At 40.9% G+C, this 22,064-nt stretch overlaps 1 protein-coding gene across 1 annotated transcript; it reads right to left on the reverse strand.

Moving 5' to 3' along the window:
• Positions 1 to 250: 250 nt before the first annotated feature.
• Positions 251 to 16,680, reverse strand: LOC148046855 (vomeronasal type-2 receptor 26-like). Its single transcript, XM_087712107.1, has 4 exons — positions 16,390 to 16,680; positions 10,088 to 10,306; positions 2,511 to 2,637; positions 251 to 1,152 (listed from the first exon to the last, which is right to left on the reverse strand). Exons 1-4 carry the CDS (start codon positions 16,678 to 16,680, stop codon positions 251 to 253), a joined length of 1,539 nt encoding a protein of 512 aa, XP_087568233.1.
• Between the last annotated feature and the right edge of the window lie 5,384 nt (positions 16,681 to 22,064).

The following is a 22,064-nucleotide window of genomic DNA, read 5'->3' on the forward strand; positions in this document are numbered from 1 at the left end:
ATAGCAATAGCAGTAGCGCTTAGACTTATATACTGCTTCACAGTGCTTTACAGCCCTCTCTAAGCAGTTTACAGAGTCAGCCTATTGCTCCCAACAATCTGGGTCCTCATTTTACCCACCCCGGAAGGATGGAAGTCTGAATCAATCTTGAGCCTGGTGAGATTTGAACTGCTGAAAGATGGCAGTCAGTAGAAGTAGCCTGTAGTACTGCACTCTAACCACTGCACCACCTCGGCTCATTAGAGACTCCTCATCTTTTACTTCTTATCATCTGTTCCTTAGTGTTCAGTTCAGACTTTAGAAGAATGATGTAGCATTTGGGGGAAAAGATGCAACCCAATAACCCAGCACTGGAAGCTAATATGGAGAAGATCTCCACAGCTACCATATACTTTCCTTTGGTGCTCAAATAGGTGGGAATAAAAGACAACCAAACACTACAAAACACCAACATGCTAAAAGTGATGAACTTGGCTTCATTGAAAGTGTCTGGCAACTTTCTGGCTAGGAAAGCCACCGTGAAGCTGACCAGAGATAGAAACCCCATGTAACCCAAGACAAGATAAAACATAATGGTGATTCCTTCATTACATTCCACTACAATTTCCCCTGGGACTGAATACATATCTAAATTTGGGAATGGAGGTGAGGTTGCCACCCATACAATACAAATAACTGCTTGAACCAGAGAGCAGGAAATGACAACAGAGTTGGACAGTCTTTTCCCCACATATGTCCTCATCTTGGATCCTGGCTTGGTGGCCATAAATGCTACCACCACCGTGATCGTTTTGGCCAGTACGGAAGAAACAGCGACAGTGAAGATGATGCCAAAAACAGATTGTCGGAGAAAGCAAGTTGCTTTCATGGGTTGTCCAATAAAGAGCAAAGAAGACAAGAAGCAAACAAGAAGGGAGATAAGGAGAAGGTAGGTGAGATCTCGGTTGTTGGCTTTGACAATAGGGGTATCTCTGTGCTTAATAAATGTTCCCAACACCAACACTGTGATCAAAGAAAAGGAAACAGCCATCGACATTAAACCAATTCCTAAAGGTTCGTCATAAGAAAGAAAGCTTATTGTTTTGGGGATACATCCATCCTTATCCTTGGTAGCATACTGATCTTCTGGGCATTCAATACAATCAATCATATCTGAAAAAGAAAAGAAAACATTGGATGGATTGTTTACACCTAATCGTAAAGAACTTCTATTTGGACCTTGATGAGAAGATAGACCAATGATGGCAAACCTATGGCACATGTGCCAAAAATGGCATGTGAAGCCATTACTGAGGGCATGCAAGGTGTTGCCCTGTCAGCTCCAGTGCACATGGGTGCACTGGCCAGCTGATTTTTGGGCTTGATTTTTGGCAAAAAAACGCCCAATGCTCAAACTGAAAGTTCAGGAATGGTTTTTGCCCTCCGGAGGGAAAGAAATGGCCCAACGGGCAACCCAGAAGTCCATTTCGGAACTTACGGTTTGTGTGTTTGGCCATTTTTCACCCTCTCCAGGCTCCCTCTTCTGGAGCCAGGGGAGAGCAAAAAACAGACCAACTGGGCCCACCGGAAGGGCCATTTCTGGCCCCCAGAGGACCTCAGGGGGGGGAAGGCTGTTTTCACCCTCTCCAGGCTCCAAGAAAGTCGTGCACACATGCATGGGGCAGTGGGGGGGGCGTCACATGGACATTAGACAACTGTATTTTGATATTTATCATCTGATAAGATAAGAAACAAACAGGGGTATTTGATCCAGGGCAACTATTTTAATTTTTTTAGGATGATTTGGGGGTAGATAAATGTCATGGCAAAATTTCTACCAGTGGATTACAATAACAGTTTGTTATTAGAGAGTTTTGAAACTTTAATCTTGTTTTGATTTATTGTCCTTATTTCTCCTGTTAAATATTTCATCACTAATATAATACAGGGAAGGCAGCAGTGGCGCAGTGGCTGAGAGGTGAAACTCTCACCTCACAATCAGGAGGCTGTGAGTTCGATCCTAGGTAGAGACAAATATTTTTCTCTCTCTGGGCACAATGAGAATATATCTGCTGAACAAAACTCTGCATTGGCGACCAGGCAGGGCATCCGGCCAGTAAACACTATGCTAGCTCCATTCAGTTGCCCAGACTCCATCCCGAAAGGGATTATGGGTTTGTTGAATGATGATGATGATGATGATGATGATGATGATGATGATGATGATGATGATGATGATATAGAAGACAGGTCTTTAATTTGCATAAATCAACTTTATGGCTTCATCTAGCTCCACCTCTAAGATCATTGTGTAAATTAATTAATAAATGTATCAGTTGACCACAGAGATATGCATAAAGCATGGGAGGATGAGATTTTTTAAACATTTTCTTTTTCTTCCTTCCTTTTGATTTAATGTTAGGTAGAATAGTCCAGTGGATCTCATGAATGCAAGAACAAAGGGACAGTTGCTACTTCTTTATCTGAAATAATGCTGCAGGTAGGGATGTGGAATATAATGCATTGCCTACCCTTCAACTTTGAGATCTTCCCCTCTGGGCAGAGTGAGCAGTCATAGCAGCAGAATTTATCCTGTTCTCTTTTTTTCTTCTGATAACCTGGAGGGCAAGATTCCGTACATATGGAAACAGGTCGTACCTACCACATAGAAAGATGTCGCAACAGGTTTAGGAGAAACAAACCAAGGTGATACTTTACAGAATTTAGGTTTTGACAGCTACCATTTACACATGAAATGACATCTTGATAGTCATAGGGATAGTAAAATAGGAGGCCACATTCACTGTCGTGCACAGCATTTCCCCCTTCAGAAGGAACATTGTGGGTTGCTATTATTTTTATAAACTAGTGTCAACTCTGAAGTGAACCTGGCTGGAACTATTTTGGAGGCTTCAGGATTGGGCACTGTTAGAAATATAATTCTAACGGTTGGGTTGGGAATATATAAACCATGTAACAATGTTATACCTGTTTCTTTAAAGCATACTGTATAACGTGATTGGTTGCTGTTTTTCCTCAATCGGCCATAAGAGGGAGCCAGAATGACTGTTAGCTCTCTGTTTCATTAGATGTTGGGCTGATCTGATCTGAATGGAAGTGCCATGAGCTATTGTAAGTTTTGCAACTGCTAGCAAACTTTGAGTACTGAACTGATTATATGATTACTGGATTATGTTATTTGGATTATCCCTTAACTGAAAGACATTGATGACTGACTGAATTATCCGTGTATGACTTGGACAGTTTGATGGACTCTGATACCTCTATTTCCACGAAAGTAAAAACCTGTTTAAACTGCAGTGTCTCTGTATGCTGATTGTGTGTTCTCCAACACAACTCTCACAACGCTTCGCTGAACATACTTGTTCTCCCAATGGGGAGCTTATCTAACAGGCATGAAGAATGCGAAGAAGGGATAGGGAGTGTGGACATAATTAGATGGGGGGGTTTTGTAGCCAAAACAAAATAGTTTTCTGTGGGAACCAAGGACATTCCAACAGGTGGCTGGAGAGAGGAGGAGTCTGGTTACCAGGTGACCAGCCAGTACCTTGATTGGACAATGTGACTGGTTGGTTGGGAAAAGAGGGAACTTTCACTTTTTAATTGGGTGAAAACCACTGGAACTTTCAGAGTCGGTTTTTCACCAGTTTTTGCCCATATGACATCTCCAATAAAATAGTTCTTTGAGGGATCTGCCTGCCTCGGAGTTATGCTTTCTATGGAGTTATTACTTGGAATCCTGATAAATGAAATAATAATAAAAATCTGGAGCTCAAATAAATAAATGAATGAACGAATGAATCAATCAATCAATCGACTCAATCCAAAACTTATAAAATGAAGACACAAGTAGGGATATTCCTTAATGATGATGACAATTGTTTCTTCTAACTCAAAGTTTAATTAAGTTATGGAAAATGAAATTAAACTATCTACCTACCTACCTGTTGTGTCCCAGCAGGAGCCGTTGGAGCTGCTGATGGACTCCGATGGTGAGAAATCCTATGACTCTGCTATGGAAGATGTGGAGGACCTTTGGCAGGGTTCAGACTCAGAGCAGGGACCAGAGAGGCTGGTTGGCCACCATGAGGTGCCTGAGGCATGGAGCAGTGGCTCCATGAGGCTCTCACAACAGTCACTCGTGCCCTTGTGACCTCTAGGCTGGAGTACTGCAATGTGCTCTACATGGGGCTGCCCTTGAAGAGTATTCGGCGACTTCAGCTAGTCCAGGATGTGGCCGCGCAAGCAATTGTGGGTGCACCTCGCTTTACCCACATAACACCTATCCTCCGTGAGCTGCACTGGCTACCTGTCAATCTCCGGGTACGCTTCAAGGTGCTACTTGTCACCCATAAAGCCCTTCATGGTAGTGGATCTGGGTACTTGAGAGACCGCCTACTGCCAATTACCTTCACGTGACCTATTAGATCTCATCGATTAGGCCTCCTCCGAGTTCCATCTGCCGGTCAATGTCGACTGGCAATCACGCGGAGGAGAGCCTTCTCGGTGGCAGCTCCGACCCTGTGGAACGATCTCTCCGTGGAGATTCGTACCCTCACCACCCTCCAGACCTTCCGCACAGCCCTCAGAATCTGGCTATCCCGTCAGGCCTGGGGTTAAGACTGTAACCCGCCCGAATGGTATGAATGTTGTGTTTTAATTATGTATTGTCTTATATGTTAAAAGTTTGTCTTCCTCCCCCCCCTTTTAAGTTGTGAGCCGCCCTGAGTCCCCCCAGAGAAAAGGGCGGCATATAAATAAACTTTAACCTAACCTAACCTAACCAGTGGGGAAAATCAAAGGGAGTTTGTCCCTGATGCCAGGCAATGGAGCAATGGGGAAGATCAAAGCGAGTTTGTCCCTGACGCCAGGCAATGGAGCAGTGGGGAAGATCAAAGGGAGTTTGTCCCTAACGCCAGGTAAAGAAGGGGGGAGAAATGGAGGCAGCAGTTACGGAGACAGACTCATAAGAGATAACCATGCATTTGTGGCTTGGCCCCTCCCAAGAGAGTATATAAGAAGAGGTTTTGGGAGGAGTCCTTTTGCAGGAGACAACCGTTCATAACAATCTGGAGAAGCTCTTGTTTGTATTGTATCTCTTGTCTGCGGGAGTCTGGGTTGCTGCTAATGTCTTGCCTGTGAGTCGTGTGTGGGCTTTCAGCCAACAGGATTGTAATTGCTGTGAATAAAGTGTGGCTAACAGGAAGAAGGCGGGGCTTAGCAGTGAGAAGATGGAGTTTCAGGCTACTCCTGAAATTCCTCTATACCAAAGGATTTTTGGACGGGTTCTTTGAACTCTAGCTGTCCCGGAGACGACAGTGAAGGTGGGGAGAGACCCAGGACTCCAGAGATACCCGCAAATCTCTGGGGGAGGGTATTAACTCCCCGTGCCAATTCCTTTTTGGATTAGCTGCGTGCTAACTGAAACTGCAGGTTGCCCCTAAGAATGGAAGAAGTGATGTCATCTGGTAAGCTGATTTTACTATCCAAGAGAGACTGTTCGTGTTAAAAATTCAGCTAATTAAAACCAAACAACAAGAAGATTTAGCGGCGAATTGGCTTTTCTAATGGATTTATGACTGGTGGTTACTTTACTTCTTAAATGCTTCAAGAAACTCCGCGACATCCTCCTCCCTCTGAATCTCCCTAAGTGGATCGTAAAACTTATCTCCTTCTAATTAGCCCGTCACGATTGGACATTTTTACTACTTTACTACCTAGCTCTGTTTACAACTAGATAAGATTGACAGCCTGTAAGAGACAAAAAAAAAGTGCTTCGAAGCCTGGGGGGGGGGGGAAAAGAGAGCTTCTAATTTTTAACTGCGACACATCATGGCTTCTAAGATTTCATTTCAGGCTCTTTTCTCTGCGTGTAAAGGACTCTTTGATTCTTACCAAAAACTGGAAAGAACCCTGGATCAACTGATTCTAAAATCTGAAGTTAAAACTGAGATCGTTGAATGCTTAAATGTCCCTGAAACACAAATGGAAAATGTGAGAAATGGTGTCTGGTCTATCTCAGAGGAAGAAAGGGAGGGGGAAGCTATAAAGAAGATTCATTTAAAGAGACAAAGTGCAGGAGGAATGGAGAATCCACCCTTGAGAATTAAAGTTAATTTGGGAAATTTTATAAGCCTAAGACAACATTATTATTTCATCACCGACATTCAGAATCCAAAGGTGCCGAAATATTTTTGTTTGGATTTGCTTATGGAAACATTTGGTAAATCTATCCAACGAATGGCTACTGGGCTGAGGAAATCTCGTTGTTGGAGGGACACAGGCTGACAGATGGGACATTACAACCAAAAACTAGCTAAATCGGATTACTTCAATTTGTAATAGATATAGCTGAATAATGACTGATATGGATAGCAATATATATAATTTGGAACTGGCTGATAGATTGATGAATACAATTGAAAACTAGTTAAACCTAATTGCTCTTTCTTGTAACAGATATTGCTGAATAATAATGGATACTGAGAGTAATGTATATAATGTGGAGTTGATATGATAACTGACAATTGGATATGAAAAAATGCCTTTAGATTATACATAAAGAGTATTAACTATAATAATTAGCACTATTAAAAAAACTAAATAAAATTCATACAATCAAATGTTAATCAATACTGGGAAAATGTTATGATATATGATATAATTGAATATTATGGATGTTTAGCTAAAATAGGATATGAGGATTTGATGACAATAGAGGATTTTACAAATAAGTAAATGAACTGTCAGCATGTGCTATGGATTAATTCTTTAGCATAGCTAAGGATGAAGGATGTTTAAATAACCATAATAATTGAAACTGGAGGTATAATGACGTTGATATGGTAAATATTCGAGTTAAGATATCTGAATTAATATGAATTAATGGAAGAGAAGCACCAAAACATGTTGTAACCAGCTGATATACTTCTTTTTTTTTCATAACAGACACCTGTGTTTTGTTTTGTTTTCCTGATTATCGTTTTTGTCTTTTTTGTATTATCTACTATTTTTTATCTTAATTTTTATTTTTTATTTGTCCTTTTTTCTTTTCTTTTTTTTTTTTTTGATTCCTCTCCCCTCCCATCGGTGTGGGTAGGTATTGTTCAAGATTATTACTCCTACCAATACTCCTAAATAATAATTACAGTTAAATGAAAATGGATATATAATAATGCTTGAGTTAATATGAGTTATGTTGGTTGACTGTGGAGGAGATGTACCAAAACTTATCTGTAATCGATTGATATATTAAGAAAGATGCTGTACCCGTTTCAAACTAAAATTAAAAAACATTTAATTAAAAAAAAAAACAAAAAAAAAACAGTAAGCTTGTGTCGGCGTTAATCACCGGACGGAGAGGGTCAGAACACCTACCTATCTAAATTTAAGAACCGCTTCCATACATATTCAATATTATATGAAAAGATCAATATAAATGATGAAACTAAACCCATAATGGTGAACCTATGGCACATGGGCCACAGATGGCACACACAGCGCCCTCTACCAGAGTTTCAGCCAGCTCCACCATGGAGGCGTGCATACCTCCCACTGGCCAGGTGATCTTCTGTTTTCTGCCCCATATGCACAGGGGACAGGGTGCATGTACAGGGGGGGACTCGCATTGCAAGCATGCCCCACACCCCATTTTGGGCCTGAAAGGCCTCCAGCACCAACATAGAAGCCAAAATGGGGGGTAGGGTGGCAGGGTGTATTTGCGGAGTGCATGCATAAGGGCACTCGCATTGCATTTGGGAGTTATGCACCCACCCTTTGGGTGCTCAGCATCAAAAGGGTTAGCCGTCACTGAAACTAGACCATGGAAAACTAGACAGGAGGAAAGTTGGGTTATTTTAGCTATGATGCAAGTGAAGGGCTCCTGCACATCCCTTGGAGAGCAAAGTTGTCAAAGAAGCAAGTATTAGAATGCATAAAACCAGACCTATCGCTCACAAGCAAAATCGCAAAATTCTGCTTACTTATTTTGGCCTGTCACCCAATCAAACTTACTGGGAAAGGTTATTATGGTTGGAATGGGGAACAGTAGAAGGAAATGAGGCATCTGTAAACCATGGTATTTGAACACCATCAAAGCAGACCCCAGCCAGACCATAAAGCTGTAAAAGATGAGAAACTATGGAGAGATCTACCATATTTTTCAGAGTATAAGACACACCATTTTCCCTCAAAAAAGAGGGTGAAAATCTGGGTGCATCTTATACACTGAATACAGCATTTTTTGGCCTTTGGAAAGCCCACCCCTTTCACCAATGTGGCTCTGCCTAGCCTTTAAGAGGCTTATAGAGTGCTTCTGGAGGCTGGGAAGGGCAGAAATGAGTGAAAATGGGCCATTTTTTACTCAATTGTGCCCCCCCCAGCCCCCAGGAGCACTCTACAAGCCTCCTAAAGGCTATGCATGGCATTTTTTGACAAAAAGGGGCCCATTTTTTAGAAAAATGGGCTATTTTTGCTCATTTTTTGCCCCTCTCTCCACCCCCCCCCAGGAGCACTCTACAATCCTCCTAAAGGCTATTCATGCCCCTTTTGGGGGGGGGGAAACGGGCCAATTTTGGGAGGTTTGCAGAGGGCAAAAACTTATTTGCCTCTTCAAAATCTTGGTGCATCTTATACTCCAGTGCATCTTATACTCTGAAAAATATGGTAGTCCATAAAATCATCAAGATTCAGATATGTTTGAACAGATAGGATCTCCAAGTAGAAACACATAGAATATGGTTTCTAAAATGTACCAAAATTACAGAGTTGGAAGGAACCTTGGAGGTCTTCTAGTCAAACCACCTCCTCAAACATGAAACCCTATATCGTTCCAGACAAAGGATTGTCCAATCTCTTCTTAAAACCCTCCAGTGTTGGAGCAGGAGCACCAAGGGTGGGTTCCTGCCAGTTCTAACCTCTTTATAGAAGAGGTTCCACAAATCTACAGTGCCGTTTAGAACTGGTTCCAGCTCCCTCCCCCCTCCTGCCCGTCCGCACATCATCAAGATGAAGAGCGAGAGGAGGAATTCTGGGAGTTGAAGTCCACAAGTCTTAAACCTGTCAAGTTTGAACACCCCTGGGGGAGTTCTAAAGGGTTAGGGGTGCAAGGGGTCTTGTAACTTGTCAGCTTTAAGACTTGCACACTTCAATGCCAGAGTTTCTAAGCCAACATTTTGGTTGCTAAGCAAGAGCGTTGTTAAGTGAGTTTCACCACATTTTACAAGTTGGCCACTCCCACCCGGTCACATGGCCAGCAAGCCACTCCCACAAAGCAGGCCACACCTACAGACGAGGTTCTAAAAAATTTTGAAACCCACCACTGAGGAGCACCCACAACTACTGGAGGCAAGTCATTCTAATGATTAATTCTTCTAACTGTCAGGAAATTTCTCCTTAGTTCTAGATTGTTTCTCTCCTTGATTATTTTCCAATCCATTGCTTCTTGTCCTGCCTTCAAGTGCTTTGGAGAATAGGTTGACCTATTTACTTGCAACAGTAAATACTGTAAATCAGTTTTGGACTATAAGATGGAAATCAAGAAATTAAACACTTATCTATATTATTTTTAGAAGTGTTTTTCTAGTCTTGTCTCTTTTTTTATTACCATTTATAAAGTACCATGGGAGACACAATAGCAGTGTCCCAATACTTGAGGGGCTGCCACAGAGAGGAAGGGGTCAAGCTATTTTCCAAGGCAAGACAAGGAATAATGGATAGAAACTGATCAAGGAATGATTCAACGTAGAAATAAGGAGAAATTTTCTGACAGTGAGAACAATTAACCAGTGGAAGAACTTGCTTTCAGAAGTTGTGCGTGCTTCATCACTGGAGGCTTTTAAGAAGATACTGGATAGTATTGTCTGAAATGGTATAGGGTCTCCTGCTTGAGCAGGGGGCTGGACTACAAGACCTCCAAGGTCCCTTCCAGCTCTATTCTGATTGATTGATGGTTTCAGATTCAACTCAATGATACCTACCTAATTTTTATGGGGAAAATGATGGGGTCAGCCCATTCAGAAAAAGCAAGTGTTTAGTTACAGGTCTGAAGATGAAAAAAAATATTCTGAAAATGAATCCATGACTATACCTGATTATAACGCTGGGGCCACACAATTTTCGAGTCATCAATATTCAGTTTTTTCCCTTCAGGATCCACCGTTCCAATTGGCACTTTAACAAAGGAGTTGTTTGGAAAGGTGATTAAGTTTATGATATCAAATCCACTGCCCGTCTCCTTCTTTCCATTGAAGTACACTCTTTCTCCAGCAGAATTGTTAAACACAATAGATTGAAGAACTGAGTGGAGCTGCATCCAACATACACAGAGGGGAGACAGAGAGAAAGGAAAACAGTGCGCTGATAATTCAACTGGAATTGGTTCCAAACGCATCTCCTTCCTGTTCTGCCATGTGTGAATGTTCAATCTACAATGTGCAATTTCTCAAATGTGTTGTGGCAGAGCTGGCAGCCGAGTCAGATGAGTGAGAGGAGATGGAGGGGGTGCCTGGGTTACGATTGGGTCCAGCAGAAGGGTCTGAGGCAGGGGTAGTATTCCCTTACTTTCCCTACCGGTTTGCAAATGTGAGTGTGCACGCATGCACTTTGGCTTGAAAACGTGCCTAAATAGGGCAGTATAGAGCAGGGACGTGCAGTCAGGGGAGGCAGGGGAGGCAGAGCCTCACCACTGTCATCATGAAAAGAAAAAAAATGTAAAAGGAAAAAGACTGAGCTAGTTGCTACCAGAATCACCATGGATGACTTAGGCTTAGTGCTTAACTGTTTAAGAAAGCCTCTAAAAAGTGCTCTCTACAGGAGGTGGCAGGAGAACGAGGTGCCTCATCTAGTCTGACATTATGATCACTCGAGCGGAGCTAAGCAAGGGTTAAAAGCCAAAAAATTCCTGACGTAGGTGTGGGTGTGGGGATAGGGCTTCAGGAGCCCATAAATGGCTGTATTCAGTGTATAAGACACACCAAAATTTCCATGCTCTTTTAGGGAGGGGGAAAGGTGCATCTTATACTCCAAAAATATGGTAAATCAAAAGATACTTTAGTTTGGTTTTGCTCTCATTTTTTTTCTTTGCTTTTTACAACTTCACAGAGCTTATCTTAGGTTTTACACCATTTCAAGCTTGCATGAACTAGAAAATAGCATATTTTCCACACTCAACAAGTAGCGTGACCCGACAAAAGCGCGCTTGACTAAAGCTCGCCGACGAAACCATGGCGACAAAACCGCGACGTCATCAATGCGCCCAAAACAGCACGCTGACAACAGCACACTGACAGAAGCGCGATTTCAGTTAAGGTAAGGGTTAGGTTCAGGGTTAATTTTAGGGTTAGGTTTAGGGTTAGGTTCAGAGTTAGGTTTAGGATTAGCTTTAGGGTTAGGTTTACAGCGTGCTTCTGTCGGCGTGCTATTGTCGGCGCGCTTCAGCGCTCATTCGTCGGTGCGGTTTAGAACTTGCGGTTTTGTCATTGCGGTTTAGTCGGGCACGCTTTTGTCAGTCGCCCTTTTGCTGGTGAACCAGCATGTAGTTATCTACATTTGTTCTCTATCAATGGAAATTCAGCTATCTAGTAATTTAGAAATAACAACATAACTAATCTGCGTTGACATTACATCCCTGTGAAGATATTTGCGCAGACAGGGGACTTCGTTTTGAAGCTTTCCAATGTGGGAAAGCAGTAAGAAGAGAGCAAGAATAGGTAGCATCAACCTATTAGAACTCTAAACTAGAGTTCCTTTACAGTATCCAAATGCTTTTAAAAAAATTAAGCATTTCCCACCATACACCATACGTCAGAGGTTTCATGACCCATGGGCCAGATGTGTCACATGCTGGCTACACCCACCCCAGTGGTGGGTTTCAAAAATTGTTGGAACCTACTCTGTGGGTGTGGGCTCCTTTGTGGGAGTGGCTTGCTACCCATGTGACCAGATATGAAATTATGAATTAGTACTTAGGTCAGTCCAAGTAGCTATTCAGAAGTTAGTGGTTAGAAGCAATCATAAAGCAAGATATGTAATTAAAACCAGATATATTTTGTTGGCTATTTGAAAGGGAGTATAATATATATTTAATTTTACACATGTTAGCAGCTGCTGGAATTGTGTTTGCACAACAGTGGAAAAACAGAGATATGTAAATGAATAAATATTACAATGTGCAGGAATAAATAGACAATTAAAATCAAGAAGGCTTTGAATACTTTTTCACGTGGGATTGGTTTTAGCAATTGCCAACTAACGGAAACAGAAATTAGAAATCCAAAAGTATGAAAGAAAACATCAATTATGTAAGGAAAGATCCCTAAAATGTATAAGGAAATATTACTAGATCATTATTAATGCGTAGATAACTGGGGGACATTACACACCCACCAGAAAATTTTGGAACCTCTTCTGTAGGTGTGGCCTGCTTTCCGGGTCCACTGGTGGAACCGCTTCTAATTGGTTCAGTAGATTTGACAAACTGGTTCTACCGAATAGGTGCGAACTAGTAGGAACTCACCTCTGACCGACCCCCAGTTTAGCAAAGTCACAGTACAACACATGACAAGGACAACATGATGACATGAGTTTGACACCCCTAATATAAGTCATGTTTCACATGTTAAGCAACAAGAAACTTATGACTGTTCTTCAGTGCATCCTATAGAATAACAGAATCAAAGTGTTGGAAGGGACCTTGGAGATCTCTTAGTCCAACCCCCTGCTCAAGCAAAGGCCCTTTGCTATTCCAGACAAGTGTCTGCCCAGTTTCTTCTTAAAAGTCTCCAGTGATGGAGCACCACCAACTTCTAAAGGCAAGCTGTTCCACTTGTTCTAACTGTCAGAAATTTCTCCTTAGTTCTAAGTTGGATCTCTCCTTGATTAGTTTCCATCCATTGTTTCTTGTGTTGACTTTTAATGCTTTGGAGAATAGAAAAAAACCCCACTCTTCTCTGTGGAAGCCTCTCAAATACTGGAAGACTGCTATCATGTCACCTCTAGTATTTCTTTTCACTAGACTAGACATACAATTGTACTCATTCATGAAAGAGATAAGATGGGCGCTGTATCATTCGCTAAAGGTAAAGGTTCCCCTTGCACATATGTGCTAGTCGTTCCTGACTGTAGGGGGCAGTGCTCATCTCTATTTCAAAGCCGAAAAGCCAGCGCTGTCCAAAGACGTCTCCATGGTCATGCGGCCACCATGACTAAAGGCTGAAGGCACACAGAAAACTCTTACCTTCCAACCAAAGGTGGTTCCTATTTTTCTACTTGCATTTTTATGTGCTTTTGAACTGCTAGGTTGACAGAAGCTGGGATAAGTACTGGGAATTCACTTTGTTATGCTGTGCTAGGGATTTGAACCACCAAACTGCCAACCTTTCTGCTCAACAAGCTCAGCATCTTAGCCACTGAGCCACCATCAATCTATACCAATCTTTTTTTTATGATAGAAAGGGAATCCCTCAGCCATTACCTGCCAAGGTTGAAGACTTTGAAGTTTGGTCCATGTCCTACCACTCTTTGATCTGAGTTTGGATCTAAATGACTCCATGGAATGTAAAGCATGTGCTACAGCATAGGCTGCATTGTAGATGCTATAGCTGTGGCCAGTCATGCCAAATTCAAACAGAGATGCAGGAAGTTTCTTCAAACTCTCTTCCCAAGAACATACTTCTGTGACCTCCGTTGATCTATTTGGACATTGAAAGGAACAATCAAAAGCTTGATCTGAGAATACCTCCAGAAAATCGTTTCTTCCAGCCTGACATGGATCTAGGGCCAGAAGAAATGTCTTGAACTTGGGCAATGGATGGGCATGAACAGAAAAAGAAATGGCTCCTTGAAACACTTGCAAATCTGAGCCCATCTGAATTGTGGACATTGCAAAATCGATCTGGGCAGTCATAATCCATACCCTTTGAAAGAATACATCGGAACTATTTCCATGGTTTGTTTGAAGCATGAAATTGCTCAGCAACATAATGGACAAGGTATCTCCATAAACAACAATTGTATTCACGTTGATGTCTGTCATCGGCAGATAAATATCCCAGACTTTCTGATTAATGCTTGAGAGATCATCCAACTCTGCTTTGGGGATTTTTGCTGCGAATGCTGGACAGATCCCGTTTTGGGAAAGCAGCGGTTCGAACACCTGCATGAAATGTTCTCCACTGTCATTGTCAACGAGGAAGAAACCAACCCATGTCCATCCGAAACGGCGAAGGAGCTGGATAATTCCCATGTACTGACTGGCTTCATTTGGCACCATGCGGTATAGAGTTGAGTGCTGGGCAACATAGCTCTTCTCTGGAGCAAATGTGCCATAACTAAGCTGGAAGGAATGCATAAATAAATCTGCATTTTTGTGCAATTGTCAGAGTAAAAAAGAAATGCATCTGAGTCAGAATAAACCCAAAGATAAACTTCTATTTTCCTTCTGCTTGAATGTTTCTGCATGTTAAAAAAAATATGATTTCATGCAACAAGTTTCTTGAAAAGAAATATACTAGAAATAGTTCATTGAAAAAAAGTCAGAGAATAGCAACTATGATGATTAAAGGACTGAAAAGTAAAACATACGAATAATGGTTGCAGGATATATGTGTGGATAGATAGATAGATAGATAGATAGATAGATAGATAGATAGATAGATAGATAGATAGATAGATAGATAGATAGATAGATAGATAGATAAGTAGGTAGGTAGGTAGGTAGGTAGGTAGGTAGGTAGATAGATAGATAGATAGATAGATAGATAGATAGATAGATAGATAGATAGATAGATAGATAGATAGATAGATAGATAGATAGATAGATAGATAGATAAATAGATAGATGTACATCTACATCTACATCTACATCTACATCTACATCTACATCTACATCTACATCTACATCTACATCTACATCTACATCTACATCTACATCTACATCTACATATACATATACATATACATATACATATACATACTACACACACACACACACACACACACACACACACACACATATAGGGATGCAGTAGCTCAGTGGCTAAGACACTGAGCTTGTTGATCAGAAAGGTTGGCAATTTGGCAGTTCGAATCCTTGGTACAGTGTAAAGGAGTGAGCTCCCATTACTTGTCCCAGCTTCTCCCAACCTAGCAGTTGAAAAACAAGTAGAAATGCAAGTAGAAAAATAGGAACCACCTTTGGTGGGAAGGTAACAGCATTCTGTGCGCCTTCAGCATTTAGTCATGCCTGCCACATGACCATGGAGACATCTTCAGACAGTGCTTGCTCTTCGGCTTTGAAATAGAGATGAGCACCACCCCCTAGAGTCAGGAACGGCTAGAATATATGTGTGAGGGGAACCTTTACCTTTATCTTTTAGTCTAGAGAAAAGAAGGATTAGGGGAGATAGGATAGCAGCTTTCCAGTATTGAGGGGCTTCCACAAAGAAGAGTGGGTTAACTTATTTGCCAAAGCCCCTGAGGGCAGGGCAAGAAAAAATGGATGGAAACTAATCAAGGAGAGAAGCAACTTAGAACTAAGAAGAAACTTTCTAACAATGAGGACAATTAACCAGTGGAATAGCTTGCCTTCAGAAGTTGTAGGTGCTTCATCACTGGAGTTTTTTAAGAGGAGACAGGATAGCCACTTGTCTCAAATGGTATAGAGTCTCCTGCTTAAGAAAGGGGTTGGACTAGAAGACCTCCAAGGTCCCCTTGCAGCTCTATTCTGACACAATTTTAGTCTTCGTCTCCTATCCCTTTCCCCATTTTGGGAAGATATTCCCGTCCATCTATAATACATTTCTGAACTGCACAATTCCTCTTTCTGAACTGCAAAATCAAAGTAAGAAGAAAAAAGATCATAACTTATGTTCGGTAAGCTCCCCATTGGGAGTGCGAGTACGTCCAGAGAAACGTTGTTAGAGTTGTGTTGGAGAACACACAGACCAGCATACAGAGACACTGCAGTTTAAATAGGCTTTTACTTTCGTGGAAATAGAGGTATCAGAGTCCATCAAACAGTCCAAGTCATACACTAATAAGACAGTCAGTCATCAATGTATTTCAAGGGATAAACATAGTCCAGTATCATATAATCAGTTCAGAACTCAAAGTTTGCTAGCAGTTGCAAAACGTACAATAGCTCACGGCACTTTCTAACAGCCAGCTTCCAAAACACTCAGATCAGATCAGCCCAGCATCTAACGAACAGAGAGCTAACAGTCATTCTGGCTCCCTCTTATGGCTGATTGAGGAAAACAGCAACCAATCACGTTTTACAGCATGATTTTTAAAAACATTGTTACATGGTTTATATATTGCCAACCCAACCGTTAGATTATTATGTTCCTAACAACTTATAAAGATCTCCATTATTCCATGTGCAGATCTTACCTGTGGAATCTTATAAAGACTTAAAAGTTTTGCCATGTGGAACGAGACGGTGGAACTAAATCCGCCAATTACAGCAATAAGCTTTTTCCCAGAATCACATTCATAGTTAGGTATAAGCCTGTGCATCTTGAAAAGAAGGTCCATAGTGGTCCGATAGGTCTTCATTGCGTCGCTGTAGCTGTCACAGATATGGAACCCAAGCGTGGTATTGGGCAAGATCTCGGAATCCTCATTAATTTCATTGATAGCAAAGGCCAAGGCCAGGATATGTTGGTAGAACTTGGTCACCATGCTGCCAATAAAGTGACAAGCTCATTCACTGGCAGATTTGCCAGACAAAAAGCAAAGCAAAGCAAAACTAAGCATTTAATAGTGAGTGCCATACCATGTGCATGAATCATACAAGTGGCAAGAAAATAGGGGCAGTCAGGCATAACACAGGTTATGTAGACAGTAAACACAGGGTCAATCAAAATGGACTCAAATGTTACATCTATACACCAATGCACAAGAGTATGAGGAATAAACAGGGCGAATTAGAAATTCAAGTAAACGACGGCAGATATGATAGTGTTGCCATTGCAGAAACTTGGTGGGATAAAACCCACAAATGGAACATACAGCTAGAAGGGTTTAAATTAATTAAAAGAAATAGACTAAAGAAAAGAGGAGGTGGAGTTGCACTATATATAAGAAATAACCACATCTCTACAGAAATAGAGCACAACAATGATGAGAACTATCTTGAATGCATTTGGGTCAATATTAAAGGTTGGGGGGAGGAAACGACATTGCCATAGGTCTATACTACAGGCCACCCAACCAAGCAGAGGAAGTAGATGAACTTTTTGCTAGTCAGCTAACTAAGGTATGTAGGAAGCACACCACAATACTAATGGGGGATTTTAACTACCCTGACATCAACTGGAAAACAAACTGCACCAAGTGGAAGATCTAACAGGTTCCTAACAAACCTAGCAGACAACTTTGTTTTCCAAAAAGTAGAAAAGTGGAAAGGGGATCAGCCATATTGGACTTAAGTCTCACTAACAAAGATGAAATGATAGAAGATGTTGAAGCCACAGGAACCCTAGAGGCAAGTGACCATGCAATATTGGAATTCAACATTATGCAAACACAAGTAGTAGAACAAACTCAAACTAGAGTCTTGGACTTTAAAAGAGCCAATTTCAATAAACTTAGAGAGAGCTTGGGAAGAATTCCATGGATGAGAATCCTCAAGGGGAAAACAACTCAAGAAGCTTGGGAAATTTTGAAAAATGAGATTACAAAAGCCCAGTCTATCACAATACCAATGAAGAAGAAAAATAACAGCTCCCAAAAGAAACCAGAATGGCTGCATAAAGAACTCTCTGACAAATTGAAAGACAAAAAAGATAAGTATAAAAAGTGGAAAGAGGGGGACATAACTAAGGCAGAATATCAACAAATAGCCTGGGCCTGTAAAGATGAAGTAAGGAAAGCTAAGGCTCACAATGAAGAAAGGCTTGCCACAAAAGTAAAAAATAACAAAAAAGCTTCTTCCAACATGTTAAAAACAAGAAAAAGGTTAAGGAAACAATTGGTCCATTGCTGGGAGAAAGTGGCAAGAAGGTGACAAGCAACAGGGAGAAAGCAGAACTGTTTAACTCATTTTTTTTTTTGCATTTGTCTTTACACAAAGGGATAAAAAAAGTCCAACCTATCAAAAACAGCACCACAAAAATCAGATTAGGAACACAAGTTGAAATAGGGAAGAAAATGGTAAGTGAGCATCAGTCTACCCTAGACGAGTTCAAATCACCCAGACTGGATGGATTAGACCCCAGGGTTCTGAAGGAACTGGCAGACGAGATCTCAAAACCACTGAACTATATCTTTCAGAGATCCTGGAGCACCGGGGAACTACCAAAGGACTGGAAAAGAGCTGATGTGGTTCCCATCTTCAAAAAAGGGAAAAAAATAGATCCAGGAAACTACAGACCTATCAGCCTGACCTCAATACCAGGAAAAATTCTGGAAAAGATAATCAAGCAATGAATTAGTGAACAGCTAGAAGTAAACAATGTAATAGCCAAAAGCCAACATGGGTTTGTCAAAAACAGATCATGCCAGTCTAATCTTATTGCATTATTTGACAAAGTGACAAAATTAGTGGACCAGAGAAATGTCGTCGATATAGTTTACTTGGACTTCAGTAAGGCATTTGATAAAGTAGACCATAACCTACTACTAGATAAAGTAGAATAATGTGGGTTAGACAGCATTACCACCCGATTCATAACTGGCTGACCAACTGCACTCAACGTGTAGTCCTCAATGGAACTGCATCTACATGGAGGGATGTATGCAGTGGAGTACCCCAAAAATCTGTTTTAGGCCAAGTACTCTTCAACATCTTCATCAATGATCTGGATGAGGGGATAAATGGGGAACTCATCATATTTGCAGATGACACCAAGCTATCAGGAATAGCCAACACTCCAGAAGACAGGCTTAAGATACAGAAGGATCTTGACAAACTTGAACATTGGGCACTATCTAATAAAATGAAATTCAGTGGTGAAAAGAATAAGGTTCTACAATTAGGCAAGAAAAACGAAATACACAGGTACAGTATAGGTGGTACCTTGCTCAATAGTAGTAACTGTGAGAGGGATCTTGGAGTCCTAGTGGACAACCATTTAAATATGAGCCAGCGGTGTGCAGCAGCTGCCAAAAAAGCCAACAGAGGCTTTTACAATATCTTCTTAAAAACTTCCAGTGTTGGTGCATTTACAACTTGTGGAGGCAAGTTGTTCCACTGATTAATTGTTCTAATTGTCAAGAAATTTTTTTTTAGTTCTAAGCTGCTTCTCTCCTTGATTAATTTCTACCCATTGCTCTTTGTCCTGCCGTCAGGTGCTTTGGAGAATAGTTTGACTCCTTCTTCTTCGTGGCAGCCCCTGAGATATTTGAACACTGCTATCATGTCTCCCCTAGTTCTTATTTTCATTAAATTAAACATTCCCAGTTCCTGCAACCGTTCTTCACATGTTTTAGTCTCCAGTCCCCTAATCAACTCTTCTCTGCATTCTTTCTAGGGTCTCAACATCTTTTTTTACATTGTGGTGACCAAAACTGAATGCAGTATTCCAAGTGTGGCCTTACCAAGGCATTATAAAGTAGTATTAACACGTCATGTGATCTTGATTTTATCCCTCTGTTTATGCAGCTTAGAACTGTGTTGGCTTTTTTGGCAGCTGCTGCACACGGCTGGCTCATATTTAAGTGGTTATCCATTAGGACTCCAAGATCCCTCTCACAGTTACTACTATTGAGCAAGGTACCACCTATACTGTACCTGTGCATTTTGTTTTTCTTGCCTAAATGTAGAACCTTACTCTTTTCACCACTGAAGCTTTCTAACATTGCAAGAAAAATGCAGCAGTACTGAATAAGATTGATTGCAAGCAACAGTCACTGGTTTTTCATCACTGATGGAGAGAGGGCATAACAGAACAACAGAGTTGAAAAGGATTTTGGTGATCTTCTAACCCAATGCCCCCTCAGGCAGAAAACCCTTTAACATTTCAGACAAATGGTTGTCCAATCTCTTCTTAAAACCCTCCAGTGTTGGAGCACCCACAACTTCTGGTGGCAAGTCATTTCAATGATTCTGTCAGGAAGTTTCTCCTTCGTTCTAGGTTGCTTCTGTCCTTGATTAGTTTTCATCCATTGTTTCTTGTCCGGCCTTCAGGAGCTTTGAAGAATAGACTGACCCCTTATTCTTTATAGCAGCCACTGATACAGTATATTGGAAGACTGCTATCGTGTCTCCCCTAGCCCTTGTCTTCCTTAAACTAGACATACCTGAGCAAAAACTTTACAGATAATCCATGAAGAAATTAGGGATAGAGAGGGAGTGAGAAATTCCCAAGAGAAAAAGAAGGCACTTGCTCATGAATTTGGGAAGAGGAGAACATGGGTTTTGAAAATAAAAGGAAGTGTTACTTGGTGTACCTATTTGGTATAATTTGTTTGTCTGCTCAAAATTAGAAATAGAACATGTAGCCTGCTCGGTCCTATATAATCTATTACCTTCCATCCTGAATCAAAGCTTTTTACAGAAGAAAATACCATTTTCTCTAATTTCTTCCTCAACTGGGTGGAAAAAAAAGAATGAGGAGGGAGGGAGGGAGGGAGGGAGGGAAGGAAGGAAGGAAGGAAGGAAGGAAGGAAGTTTAGAAAAGTATTTAATCTAAGACATTTTAAGTATTTAACTCATAAAAATCTAGGGAATGAATATTTAAACACGTTACTGCTGGCCATTGAGATTAATCAGTTGCCAGTCACTTCTTTCTGCTTTCTGCCTTGTTCCTTGACTTTAATTTTAAACACGCAGTCAGATACATCATGAGAATGATTCATATACTACTCTATGCATAAAAAACAACTTATATAATGAATATAAAACCTGGGACAGGGAAATCTTTCAAACTTTTACTGGAAGGAATGGATGACTTACATTTAAATCTCAAATTCATGCCACCAAATTTAGAAGAAGAAAAAGCTCATTTTTTTAACAAAGAGAGATAGAAGAACAGATAATGCATACCTGGAAGCTGTATCAAAATACTCTTCAACAGAAGGCATGATTTGTAAAGATTTCAAATGCTTCAGCCTTTCCAAGTGTCTCTTTTTCAAAACGTTTAGTAAAATCAGTGGGCATGGTTATATTTTACTTTTTAAAAGAATAATGATTCATGGGTGGAATATGGAAACTAATCAAGGAGAGAAGCAACTTAGAATTAAGAAAGAAACTTTCTAACAATGAGGACAATTAACCAGTGGAATAGCTTGCCTTCAGAAGTTGTAGCTCACTATGAACAAACACTACCTTTCCACCTTTATTTTTATTTTTTTCTTTCCTTGCCTTCATGTCCTTTTGCACTTCTGGTGGCTAAATGGATACCTAATGTAGTTTTCCAACATTATTTAAAAAATATTTTTCCTTGCTTTCTTTCTGGGTTTGATAGAGAGGAATTAGCCCCAAAATCAGCCAGTGAGCTTTATGCCTAAGGCGGTACTCGAACTAACAGAACTCTTGTTTCTAACCCAGTGCCGTAATCACTGCATCATTCTGATTCTTATATTTCCCTCTAACCTACGATCAAAGCTTGAAATAGTGAACTTGGAGGTTCAGGAATAAGCTTTGGCAAAACAACTGGGGTTCAAACTTAGATAACGTAACAAGTCGAATGGACTCATCTGAAGACTTCTCACTCAGAGTAACCGAGTTGGAAGGGACCTTGAAAATCTTAACCCTCTGCTCAAGCCCAAGCAACCATTTCAGACAAATGGTTGTCCAATCTCCTCTTAAGAACCTCCAGTGCACCCATAACTTCTGGAGGCAAGACTTTCCACTGATTAATTGTTCTCATTGTCAGGAAATGTCTCCTTAGTTCTAGGTTAGTTGTCTCCTTAATCAGTTTCCATCTATTGCTTCTTATTCTGTCTTCAGATGCTTTGGAGAATAGGTTGACTCCCCTTTTTCTTGGGGTAGCCTCTTAGATATTGAAAGACAGCTATCATATCACCCCTAGTCATCCTTTTGATTACATACACCCAATTCCTGCCATTCGCGATAGACCATTCTGACTCAGTAAAACTGTCAAAGCATTTGGGCACCTAAC

This window comes from Thamnophis sirtalis, unplaced genomic scaffold (assembly GCF_051295495.1).
Source record: "Thamnophis sirtalis isolate CommonGarterSnake01/CBP01778 unplaced genomic scaffold, rThaSir2_p1.2 scaffold_4, whole genome shotgun sequence".
Lineage (NCBI taxonomy): Eukaryota > Metazoa > Chordata > Lepidosauria > Squamata > Natricidae > Thamnophis > Thamnophis sirtalis.